At 42.7% G+C, this 13,456-nt stretch overlaps 1 protein-coding gene across 7 annotated transcripts in view; it reads right to left on the bottom strand.

Moving 5' to 3' along the window:
• Positions 1-13,456, bottom strand: part of LOC124869002 (nucleosome-remodeling factor subunit BPTF-like) — a 55,986-nt gene that overhangs the window by 20,798 nt on the left and 21,732 nt on the right. For 6 of the 7 annotated variants that reach the window (XM_047366705.1, XM_047366699.1, XM_047366700.1 and 3 more), the window contains exons 16-22: positions 10,887-11,011; positions 10,415-10,567; positions 8,627-8,777; positions 7,770-7,809; positions 7,302-7,527; positions 6,961-7,110; positions 50-180 (exon numbers count right to left, since the gene is read on the bottom strand). In XM_047366705.1, coding sequence (XP_047222661.1) covers positions 50-180; positions 6,961-7,110; positions 7,302-7,527; positions 7,770-7,809; positions 8,627-8,777; positions 10,415-10,567; positions 10,887-11,011 — 976 coding nt within the window. The remainder of the gene's footprint in view (positions 1-49; positions 181-6,960; positions 7,111-7,301; positions 7,528-7,769; positions 7,810-8,626; positions 8,778-10,414; positions 10,568-10,886; positions 11,012-13,456) is intronic. The other variant, XM_047366703.1, reaches the window with a different exon arrangement.

The following is a 13,456-nucleotide window of genomic DNA, read 5'->3' as shown; positions in this document are numbered from 1 at the left end:
GAGAGACAATCCAAGCTGTATTTGTGGCTAATAAAAGCCAGAGCTGTACCTGCTGGTGGGCACCTGGGGTACTGGGCTTGATGTTGAGTGTGGTAGTGTGGGGCTGGAATGTGGTGTAGGTTTGAGCACCACCTGCTGTACTGGATGGGATGATACCCAACACTTTCTGCTGAACCACACCTGCACAGTAGGTGAAGACAAATCACAAGCGCTTTAAAGGCATTAAAAACGTCTTCTTTATGTGTGTATAAGAAACTAAAATGGTAAAGAAAGCATAAATAATGCAAACTTTGAAGGCTTGTTCTTTCTAAGATGTACTACATTAACTTGTCAAAAAATCCCTTTTGTTGCAAGAATCATCCATCATATGCACATACTCTAGGCAGGTAGCAGCATTGAAATATTCAAAAGCCCATGATTTAATTACTAATGCCACAAGTAAGCAGTATAGCAAATGTCCTGCTGTAGCACAACTCAATCTGTTACTTGTGGGTGTCTCATGTTGCTTAAGAGCCAGTTTTTGATCACAGGCTTTATAAATATTAGTCAAGCAGGTAAAAAGAAAAAAAAAAAAAAATCAAAGGCTCACATAAAGCATAGTTGGGTTTCCCCCAACATACTCAAGATCCTTCATAAATTATGCATGATCTGGCATCCCACTTCTTAGCTTTATACCGACAAAGAGGGCATTTCATATTTGCTCTCTGCCTTCATGAGCTCATGTGAAACTGCTGGAGGAATTGGAAACCACGAGTGTGACTCTTCTGCTGCCCTCTTTCTGTGGTTCTGCAATCCTAACCGAAGAGGTAAACCTATACATCAAGGGCTTTCCTCTTCAAATAAAGATGTTAAGCCCCTCATAATGCAGACAGTTGCTGCTCTGGGCGCACATCAAACACACTTCTCTATGGGCCGGCTGTTTGAAAAAGCTCGAGAAGTCTGGACTGCAGTGAGTGGAGAGGTAAACTCTTATGAAAAAACACGAAGGGGGGGAAAAGGAGAGAACTACTATAGAGGACTACCTGTCTGGGAAGCAGACCTCAGGGTAAACTTGTTTTCCTGCCTTACTTCCTTAAGCCATTCCAAAACAAACAGGGAACCCAGCAGTCACACTGGATAAATACATGTCTATTAAATGGTCACACTCCACCTGAGCTTAGATTCTCTTTCACAGCGACTTCAAAAGTTAGAAATGTAGCATGTATCTCACTAGTCTTTAACATCATTCTCTTAAGATGTTAGTTGTGTTTTATTGAAGCGGGTATGCAGTAAATTTAATCAAATCTAACTAATAGCTTACCTCAAATGATTGTTTATTTATCATCCAGCAATTTGATCCAAAGTGCTCTAAATGAAGCATTTTATCATCAGAGCTAGGGTTAAACATAGCCACAGTGTCTTGCAACATTATGTAGAAGCTTTTTGTCTTAATATAACCACACGCTTAAATGTGATTTTTGGATTTCATGTGACAAACAAATGCAATGTAATGCATAATTGCAAAGTGGAAGGAAATTAGTGGGTCATTGTCCTGTATTTAACTTCAACCATCTTTCCATCGCCTCTGACCAGCTTCCCTGACCATGCTGAGGAAAAGCATCCACACAGCATGACGCTGCCACCACCATGTTTCATAATGGTGATGTGGTTTTCTGGGTGACTTGCAGTGTCAATTTTCCACTGCATATGGCCGAAAAGTTACGTTTTGGTCTGATCCGACCAGAGCACCTTCTGCCACATGTTTGCTGTGCCCTCTAGGTGGCTCACTAGCTCAGGCCCAAGAGCATAGTGAGGGTCTGCTGGGAACGTCTGGCAGAGCCCTCGGCCAGGGATCTATTCAACTCCCACCTACGGGAGAGCTTTGACCAGATTCCGTGTGATGTTGGAGACATAGAGTCTGAGTGGACCATGTTCTCCGCGTCTATTGTTGATGCTGTTGCCCGTAGCCGCGGCCGTAAGGTCTGCGGTGCCTGTCGCGGCGGCAATCCCCAAACCCAGTGGTGGACACAGGCAGTAAGGGATGCTGTCAAGCTAAAGAAGGAGTCCTATCGGCTGTGGTTAACTTGTGGGACTCCTGAGGCGGCTGACGGGTACCGTGAGGCCAAGCATGCCACGGCCCGGGCAGAGGCAAAAACAGTGGGGGTGGGAGGCTGCTGACCTCGACTGGGGACATTATCGGGCGGTGGAAGGAGTACTTCGAGGATCTCCTCAATCCTGCCATCACACATTCCCTGGTGGAAACAGAGGATGGGGACTCAGGGTTGGACTCTTTCATTACCCAGACTGAAGTCACCGAGGTGGTTAAAAAGCTCCGTGGTGGCAAGGCTTCGGGGGTGGATGAGATCCGCCCTGAGTACCTCAAGTCTCTGGATGTTGTAGGGCTGTCATGGTTGACACGCCTCTTCAGCATTGCGTGGCGGTCGGGGACAGTGCCTCTGGACTGGCAGACTGGGGTGGTGGTCATAAGAAGGGGGACCAGAGGGTGTGTTCCAACTACAAGGGGATCCCACTGCTCAGCCTCCCTGGTAAGGCCTACGCCAGGGTATTGGAGAGGAGAGTCTGGCAGATAGTCGAACCTCGGCTTAAGGAGGAGCAGTGTGGTTTTTGTCCCGGCCGTGGAACACTGGACCAGCTCTATACCCTCTACAGGGTACTCGAGGGTTCATGGGAGTTTGCCCAACCGGTCCACGTGTTTTGTGGACCTGGAGAAAGCATTCGACTGTGTCCCTCGTGGTACCCTGTGGGGGCTGGTCCAGGAGTACGGAATCAGGGACCCTTTATTAGGGGCCATCCAGACCCTGTACAAGCAGAGCAGGAGTTTGGTCTGCATTGCCGGCACTAAGTCGGACCTGTTACCGGTGCATGTTGGATTCCGGCAGGGCTGCCCTTTGTCACTGGTCCTGTTCATAACTTTTATGGACAAGATTTCTAGGCGCAGCCAAGGGCCAGAGGGGGTCATTTTTGCAAATGACGTGGTCCTGCTGGCCCCCTCTAACCAAGACCTACAGCATGCGCTGGTTCGCAGCCGAGTGTGAAGCGGCTGGGATGAAAATCAGCTCCTCCAAGTCCTCCATGGTTCTCGTCCTAAAAAGGTGGCTTGTCCTCTTCAGGTTGGAGGGGAGTTCCTTAAGTGGAGGAGGTCAAGTATCTCGGGGTCTTTTTCACGAGTGAGGGAAAAATGGAGCGGGAGATCGACAGATGGATCGATGCGGCTCCCGCAGTAATGCCTGTCCGTTGTGGTGAAGAGAGAGCTGAGGCGAAAAGCGAAGCTCTCAATTTACTGGGCGGTCTACGTTCCTACCCTCACCTATGGCCATGAACTTTGGGTCATGACCGAAAGAACGAGATCCCGGATACAAGCAGCTGAAATGAGCTTCCTCCGTAGGGTGGCCGGGCACTCCCTTAGAGATAGGGTGAGGAGCTTGGCCATCCGGGAGGGGCTTGAAGTAGAGCCCCTGCTCCTCCACATCGAGAGGAGCCAACTGAGGTGGATCAGGCATCTATACCGGATGCCTCCCGGTGGGAGGAGGCCCAGGGGACGGCCCAGGATACGCTGGAGGGACTATGTCTCTCGGCTGGCCTGGGAACGCCTTGGGCTTCCCCCGGAGGAGGTGTCTGGGGAGAGGGACGTCTGGGTGTCTCTGCTGAGTCTGCTGCCCCCGCAACCCGGTCCCGGATAAAGCGGCAGACAACGAGTACAGGTAACAGGTCTTTGGGGGCCAGGATTTTTGCTGATTGGCAGGTGTTCAAATACTTATTTGCAGCACACAAATAAATTATTTTTAAAAATCATACATTGTGATTTCCGGTTTTATTTTTAGATTATGTCTCTCACAGTGGACATGCACCTAAGATGAAAATTTCAGACCCCTCCATGATTTCTAAGTGGAAGAACTTGCAAAGTCGCAGGGTGTTCAAATACCTATTTTCCTCAATATACAAGTCCTTCTCAAAATATTAGCATATTCTGATAAAGTTCATTATTTTCCATAATGTCATGATGAAAATTTAACATTCATATATTTTAGATTCATTGCACACTAACTGAAATATATCAGGTCTTTTATTGTCTTAATACGGATGATTTTGGCATACAGCTCATGAAAACCCCAAATTCCTATCTCACAAAATTAGCATATCATTAAAAGGGTCTCTAAACGAGCTATGAACCTAATCATCTGAATCAACAAGTTAACTCTAAACACCTGCAAAAGATTCCTGAGGCCTTTAAAACTCCCAGCCTGGTTCATCACTCAAAACCCCAATCATGGGTAAGACTGCCGACCTGACTGCTGTCCAGAAGGCCACTATTGACACCCTCAAGCAAGAGGGTAAGACACAGAAAGAAATTTCTGAACGAATAGGCTGTTCCCAGAGTGCTGTATCAAGGCACCTCAGTGGGAAGTCTGTGGGAAGGAAAAAGTGTGGCAGAAAACGCTGCACAACGAGAAGAGGTGACCGGACCCTGAAGAAGATTGTGGAGAAGGGCCGATTCCAGACCTTGTGGGACCTGCGGAAGCAGTGGACTGAGTCTGGAGTAGAAACATCCAGAGCCACCGTGCACAGGCGTGTGCAGGAAATGGGCTACAGGTGCCGCATTCCCCAGGTCAAGCCACTTTTGAACCAGAAACAGCGGCAGAAGCGCCTGACCTGGGCTACAGAGAAGCAGCACTGGACTGTTGCTCAGTGGTCCAAAGTACTTTTTTCGGATGAAAGCAAATTCTGCATGTCATTCGGAAATCAAGGTGCCAGAGTCTGGAGGAAGACTGGGGAGAAGGAAATGCCAAAATGCCAGAAGTCCATTGTCAAGTACCCACAGTCAGTGATGGTCTGAGGTGCCGTGTCAGCTGCTGGTGTTGGTCCACTGTGTTTTATCAAGGGCAGGGTCAATGCAGCTAGCTATCAGGAGATTTTGGAGCACTTCATGCTTCAATCTGCTGAAAAGCTTTATGGAGATGAAGATTTAATTTTTCAGCACGACCTGGCACCTGCTCACAGTGCCAAAACCACTGGTAAATGGTTTACTGACCATGGTATCACTGTGCTCAATTGGCCTGCCAACTCTCCTGACCTGAACCACATAGAGAATCTGTGGGATATTGTGAAGAGAACGTTGAGAGACTCAAGACCCAACACTCTGGATGAGCTAAAGGCCGCTATCGAAGCATCCTGGGCCTCCATAAGACCTCAGCAGTGCCACAGGCTGATTGCCTCCATGCCACGCCGCATTGAAGCAGTCATTTCTGCAAAAGGATTCCCGACCAAGTATTGAGTGCATAACTGTACATGATTATTTGAAGGTTGATGTTTTTTGTATTAAAAACACTTTTCTTTTATTGGTCGGATGAAATATGCTAATTTTGTGAGATAGGAATTTTGGGTTTTCATGAGCTGTATGCCAAAATTATCTGTATTAAGACAATAAAAGACCTGAAATGTTTCAGTTAGTGTGCAATGAATCTAAAATATATGAATGTTAAATTTTCATCATGACATTATGGAAAATAATGAACTTTATCACAATATGCTAATATTTTGAGAAGGACCTGTAGGCTTCTCCACCAATGGTTTTCTCCTTGCCATTCTTCATAAAACCAATGTCTGTAAAATGCCCAAATAAAACTGATCCTGTCAACAAATTTTCCCACCTGAGCTATGGATTTCTGCAGTTCCTTCAAAGTTACTTGGGGCCTCTTGGCTGCTTGGTTGATTAATGCTGGCCTTGCTGTTAACAGCCATGTCTTGCTCTTTCCATTTTCTGGTGTTTTGAACAGTGCTCTGTGAGATGTTCAAAGCTCGAGATGCTGTTTTGACACCGAACCTCTCCACTAGTTTTTTCTGACCTGTCTGCTGTGCTCCTTGGCCTTCATGATGCTCTTCTTGAAGGCCATTATGAAAGAGCTGCATTTATATTGAGATTAACTCACTCAGAGGTGAACTATTTACCAATCAGGAGACTTTTGAAGGCAACTTATTCGACTTCATTTTATTTAGGGGAATCAGTGGAAAGGGGGCTGATTACAAACATATGCAACACTTTTTAGTTCACTTGTACTCGTCGTCTTCCGCTTATCCGGGACCGGGCCGTGGGGGCAGCAGACTCAGCAGAGACGCCCAGACGACCCTCTCCCCAGACACCTCTTCCAGCTCCTCCGTAGGGAGCCCAAGGTGTTCCCAGGCCAGCCGAGAGACATAGTCCGTCCAGCGTGTCCTGGACCGTCCCCTGGGCCTCCTCCCGGTGGGACGTGCCTGGAACACCTCCTGAGGAAGGCGTCCAGGAGGCATCCGGTATATATGCCCGAGCCACCTCAACTGGCTCCTCTCGATGTGGAGGAGCAGCGGCTCTACTCCGAGCCCCTCCCAGATGGCCGAGCTCCTCACCCTATCTCTAAGGGAGTGCCCGGCCACCCTACGAAGGAAGCTCATTTCAGCTGCTTGTATCCAGGATCTCGTTCTTTTGGTCATGACCCAAAGTTCATGGCCATAGATGAGGGTAGGAACGTAGACCGACCAGTAAATTGAGAGCTTTGCTTTTCGGTTTATTTGTAATTAAAAAAAAAGTAAAATCAGATTTTTCTTATTGCTTCACAACCATGCACTACTTTAATTCACTGAAGTTTGTGGTTGTAATGAGGGGTGCATACTTTTGTAAATTGCATTAAGTTCAAAGGAACTGGGCTTGTGGTTGGTGGTGACATAACAACATAATTTAAAATAAACAAAGACATGCCCGTTCTTTTTAAAGATCTGTGAGCTTCTCTGACACACTAAACTATTTGCAACTGCTGGCAGGTAATATGTTGTATCTAATGAGACTTCCGTGTCTTACTAAACGTCTCAGGAGAGGGCCTGTAGTAAAGCAAAATAAACAAACACACGTGTATCCGGAACAGGGAGAAATGTCTACTACTTGCACTCTGATTCTCTCTCTGAGGTGTGACTTGTTAAAACCAGCCGTACCTCCTTGTGTTGTTGGCACGTTGACCGTTACGATCTTGCTGTTTGCGGGGAGCGGCAGCTTTGCGGTCACAACCTTTCCACTGGCTGAGGTTCCTGTAATGTGTAACGTATGCCCACTAGAAGTGACTGTGGGGGTCTCACTGCCTGAGCCTGAAAAATCATACACACAAAGTGTTAAAATATTGTAAATCTATTTATGACATTTATAAACAGAAAAATATATTACACTGGAAAAAAAAAACACGTATGAATCAGAGGAATAATGTGTTTTGGTTCAAGACTTAAAAGATCAAAGAAAGGTGTGAATGTCTCTTCTATTCTACGTTATCTCTGTGATCTACCTTGGGTGCTTTGACCCTGCTTGACCCAGGTGGCAAAGGACTGCTGGAAGTTTTTGTTCGGCTGAAATGTAACAGGGCTGCCCATCTTGGTGGACAGCACCACTTTGGCAGTGGGGGTGCCCTGGCCTGAAATGGAGCCAACGATGACTTTGGGCGTGGCAGCAGGTGTTGCAGGAGTCCCAGCTGGTGTGGCTGTGACTGACCCGGACTTCTGTTCGAGGCGTTTCTGCAACACCAGATCGAATGCTCAGCAGGAGAAATACAAGAATGTAGAGAAAAGAAAGTCTAACACATGAATCAGTGATATTATTAGTTACTGAGCTGTGGCAAATAATTATATTTTTGTTATGCTTGGATCCCCTTAGAAAACATAGCCTTTAATGCCACCCATGTGAGCCTTTTTTAAGGGTTCCTTTAAATAACTTTGATAAAAATGAACCAACTTGTACCTGAGGAAAGCAGACTTACTTTGGCTTGCTCTGCTGCCTGGGCCTTTTCTTTCTCCACCCTGTGAAATGAACAAAGAACCTTTCACAAGTAGAACATTTCATAGAACTTATTTCAGATAAAAAAAGAAAACATAAACAAAAAAGGCTAATTTCCACTCAGTCTTTTCAAACGGGGGGGCATTATGAGCACCTGATTCTGCTCTAAAATAGGGGAGCAAATTCAAAATTTACCAAATTCAAAAAAAAGGTACAGAAGATATTTAAGGAGGCAAAAGAAGCATGAGACTAAAATTTAGATTTTACTTTTAATATTTAATCATTTTTTGGATAAAAAAACAACTAAAAATAAGGATCAATGAAGAAAACCTGTCTGACTGCAGTGAGTGATTAGATAACAGTTTTAATGTAGGTTTGCTCCTCCACCTCTAAAAACAGGAGAAGCAGTTGCTTCACTTGCTCCAGGATTGATCAGGCCCACTGGGGTGACGATATGATAGTAAAAAAGCATATCGAAATTAGCAACATTCTCCAAAAATAAATTTGACAAGATAGGGTGATTCATAGATGTTGCTATTATTTCTGGTTCTCACGTTTTAAAGTGTTTAACTATAAAGACTTTTTTCTCTCCATTAATTTTGTTGATTGATTTTCTTGATTCTTCAAACTGACTCATTTTTCTTAAAAACCAAAAGCAAGCACTTTTTTATAACATGATTATTCAGCATGCCATGAATAATTATGATAAGTCTGAACTAGAAATCATCAACAATTTATTTTTATTAAGAGTTGAATATCCAAATTGACAAGAACCAGTTTCTATTAAACCCTTTAAAACCTCATTAAAAGCTTTTGTTGCAAAGATAATCGGCCCCTGACCTTTCTGAGAAGGCTCTAATCTCCCAGAGGTCCAGTTCCTCCTCGGGTACCCATGTCTCAATCACCACTGGACCGGTCTGTTTTGTGGGCTCGGGCTTCTTGGGACGCAAAGCACTGGAGCGCAGACCTTTCCTCTGAGGAGTGTGCGTTTCTGGAATATTAGACAGGTCAGTAGAAAGAAAGATTAAATAAAAACTTCTTGACACTGTCTTGCATCAGTTCTTCTAAATATTTTGACACATTCATATATTGTTACAAACTACTTCCCAATTGGGGAATTTAATTCCTTAAACAGACCCGAAGGTGATCTTACAAAATTCCAGACTTTTCCAGACTCAAATTTTCGAATATCTTCTTCGATTTTCCGACTATCTTTGACATGCAAATACAAAAAAATAGTATGCATTTATTTAAAATTATTTATTTTGGTTTAGTATTAGTATATTTATAGCACAAAGGCTACGTTTACACTGCAGGTCTTGATGCTCAATTCCCTTTTTTTGCTGATATCCATTTTTTTATGGCCGTGGTGGTTCACAATGCTATTTGATAGCGACAGCAAGCACCCTGCATTTGCAGAAAGAAAATAAAAAAGTCACAGCAGCACACTGTATACAGAAGTAATAATGGACGTCAGCATCTCTGTGTTATTAAGTTGTTGGGTCGACAATATTATGACCACATGATAAGACAAAGAAAGGTAAGAAAAAAAGAGAGAACAACTATTAACAATGTCCCTTTGAGGAGCAGTGACTGCTACTTTTGTAGAGAAGTTGGTGTGGATCCGCAGTAGGAGCCAGAACAATGATGTACAAGTCGGACAAAACGCGACATAACCGTTCCGACCGCTGCTTTGAAAACAGTCGGACACATATCCAATTTAGGACCACTTACGGATGTGGCACGATTCCAATTTTTTGTAGGCGGAAAAAAACAATAAATCAAAATTGGGCCATTCTGACTTCCATGAAAAAGTTCGACATGGGTCACACATGGGCACATGAAAATAAATTGGATTTGGACTGTATTTGCCCTGTGAACATAGCCTCAGTTAACTAAACATTCTGCGTGTGTTCAGGAATAAAACATCGTCGTTTGGTATATGTGTGTACCAAACCAACAGGACTGTTCCTGATATTTTTGCTAGAAAACGTACTGTTACAGCTCTAGTAAAAGGGAAATGCAATAATAGACAAACTAATTATGGACGTGTTAATGGGTTTTCATTTAACTTAAAGCCATGCAAAGACTTCACTGAAATTATGCAGATAAGAGTCGTTTGTGCCAATATTTGGAGATGAGGTCCTTGGTTGGTTTTGTTCGTTTGACCGTTTCATTATCTTGTTTTTTATATTGAGACAGGACCTCTAGTTTGCTTTGTTGTGATAAAAATGTGTTCTAGTTAAAATAAAGCTGTAAAAATATCTCAAGCTCGTTTACTTGTGATCACAATCCATAATGTGTTAACTGTGTAATAGCTCATCATCACAAGATTTGTCGTAGCCAGGAGAATGTATATAAATAAAAATAAAATAAAAAATCTTAACGAAGACACAGTATAAACCTTGTTTTAGAAAATAATAATTTATTTTTCACAATATTAAGTTGCCCATCTAAAAAAAATGAAATAAATGTACTTTATTTTTCAAAATATCGATATAATCAACTCATGATCTTGAGAAAATCCCAGCATGCACAGGCAGGATGTTGTTAAGCAGAATAAGACTCCATTCTGATTTTTTTATTCTAAAAATTGTTATTGTTAACTACAGAAAATTAGCAAATTACCTTTAGGCGTTTCAGGCACTCCGAGGGGGCAAATGATTTTGCGGATGCAATACTCTGACCGAATGCCGTAGGGTCCCACGTCACGCCGCTTTATGATCTCGGTGGTGGTGATTTCAGTGTCTGATGTCTCTGTTGCAATGAGTGGGGATAGGGCTTTGGTTGGTATGATGACGAGGACGAGACCCCGAAAGAAGAAATGGAGGAAATGCACTCCAACATAAAAACAGTGACAGCGAAATGACATTTTGTTCTGATTTTTAGCTGAAAACATAGATAAGTTGGAAAAATCAAGTACATATTAGCAAGAAATAAGTTAGGAAAAGAAAATCTCTTTTGACTAGCAGTTTGGTGTTGGATAATTTCACTTTGTATATACAACATGTGAAGACAGGCCAACTTGGCATTTAGCCTTCTCTAAAAGTTTGTTTTCCTTCCCTTTCATAAGGAAGAGCACATTTATCTGATGGTCTACCTGTACGTGTGGTGCCTACAGCGGCGGATGGTTTCACTGCCATGTCGTCCCACCTCAAACAGGCCCACAGGAGCCTCAGCATGAGGCTCACTCCAGCCAGAGACTTCACTGTCTGCAGCCGGTACCTGGATGCAGTGGCCAGAGGAAGAATTAGTCATGCACAAATGCAAGTAAACATTTCCAGGTACCCAAATTACTAATGTCAAAGTTTCCATCATTTGCCAGTGTGGTAATGCCTCTTTCAGAGTTACAGAAAACAAACTGCAGTACAATCATGTGACCGGAGGATGCAGATAAAAAAAAAAAACAAGACTTTTGGGAATGCCGTTGTCATTTATGATATTTCTGTGAACCCAACAGCAGAGGCTTTCAATTTGAAGAAATACTTTCATGCACTGGTGGAAGTTTAGGATCATTGCTCACTAAAAACCGTATCAAAGAACACTTTTATTTCACATAGTTCACTTAGTCACTCCAAATTTACAACAGGATGTCATTCAGCCACGAATAATGTCCAGAGGAAGGCATTTATGTTGCTTGGATCATTATAGTTGGGAATTCTGTCCTAACAATGAATTTGGCTCTTAGACACTGTGATTAAAACATCTCGATAATCTACAAAAACATGATTATTACAGGGCCTTGAGTGTGCATGGGGTTTGGTTGATATGCACATTCCCGTGTGTAACCGCAAGTGGAAAAATATGCACAGGCTGCAGGGCTTGGTCAGTACAGAAAGTGAACATGGTGACACCTCTCCGATCACCGGGTGATTCCTGTCTGCTCTGGGACTCTGGAATTTGGTCAAAACAACCAGAGGTGACACCAGACTGGGAGCTCTAGTATGCCCTTTGGGCCAAAACTGAAAACGGCAGATGGGAGGGAGGAGACATGAACTGACGGAGGATGCACCTCTCTGATAAACTAGGATGGGATTAAAGGTTGAAAAACAAACTTTCAAAGCAGGAAATCTTAAAATGGAGCCCTGTTACATAAACAGAACCCCTTTTTCTAAAAACAGTTCTGGTATGCACCCACACAGATGAGCCTCTTTGAGCTGCCTCGGGCCGTTAATAAATCACCAGTAAATCTGCCCATGTTCAGGACAACCTGAGCTTTCATAAACGCAGACAGCATCACAGAACCAAAGGAGGTGTGGAGTTAAACGTAGTGGGCAGCTATGGGCTCTACATATAAAATACATGTCAAACATCCTTCCTTCTAAACGCTGCAACAGACTAATTTCACAGACTGACGTTATTACATCACAACCTCGAGCTGTATAGTTAGCTTAACCTTTCATATGACTGCAGCGGAGACGTCACCATCTCGCTTGGTGGCTACAAGACATTACAGCAGGGTCTGACTTGTTGGTCTTTTGAGAAATTACACCCAGACTCATTTTGAACTCAGTTCAAAATGTTGCTTAAATAAAGTTAAAGAGAGCAAGAAAAAAGGTTTGTTAACTGCCTAAAAACAAAACAATTGGCCAACTTGTCAGTTAATTTGAAACTGCAGAAAACATTACTTTAAATATTCTTTTTAAATACATATTTTTGTTTATATTCATCACAATGGAAATTTTGCTGATAGAATAAACAGAGTAAACAGGTTACACTTTGGTGCAGAAATAATCCAATGGCTGGGTAAATTTTCTACTGTTTTAGGTACATGCACCACTTCCAGTTTAAAAAAAAACATGACGGTGATGCTGAAGTAATGTAAACTGCAACACCAGATCCATTATTGTGTATCTGTAGGACTCTCATACTGATGGACAAATGTACAGAAAATCTAACTACAACTGTCAAGGGTGGAGATCAACCGTGTAGTAATAATCTTAGATAAAACACTAAATTTAATATTGTAAAAGGTTTCAGGGAGAAACCACCAAGCCAGGATTGAATTATACTGAAACTGTGTCATAAATTAGGCTAACTTGTGGGTTTGCTCCAGTCGTTCTACAGTTATTTCTTTTGTTTCCTGTTTCTGGGTGATGGCCGTTTGGTGAATGTTCTGCACTAAATTATAATACTGAGTCTCTTGCAAAAATATTCATAACCCTTGAATTTTTTTACATTTTGTCATCTGACAACCACGAATTTCAAAGTACTTTATTTTACAGACCAACACAAAGTAATGAAGATTGCAAATTGGAAGGAAGATGTTACATGTTTCTCAAAGAAAACTGTGGCGTGCTCATGTATTTAATCAGTCAAAGTCAATAGTTTGTAGAACCACCTGTAATTGCAATTATGTTTCTTAATTGATTTTAGGTAACACTCTGTGAGATTAACTGCATACAGTTGGACTCCGTTAGGAGCTGCCCTGGATTTTATTTAGGGGGACCACATTACAGGGGGCTCAATACAAATAAACACCACAATTCCCATTTTATTTGTAAAAATAAATGTTGAAAATGATGTATAATTTTGATTCCACTTAATTATGTGCAACTTTGTGTTTGTTTATTACAAAAAGACCAATGAAGTACATTAATGTTTGTGGCTGTGACATGACAAAATGTAGAAAAGATAAAGGGACATAAACACTTTTACAAAGCATTGAAT

The sequence above is a fragment of the Girardinichthys multiradiatus genome, chromosome 5, assembly GCF_021462225.1.
Source record: "Girardinichthys multiradiatus isolate DD_20200921_A chromosome 5, DD_fGirMul_XY1, whole genome shotgun sequence".
NCBI classification, from domain to species: domain Eukaryota; kingdom Metazoa; phylum Chordata; class Actinopteri; order Cyprinodontiformes; family Goodeidae; genus Girardinichthys; species Girardinichthys multiradiatus.
This window is presented reverse-complemented; position numbering and strand designations above follow the sequence as displayed.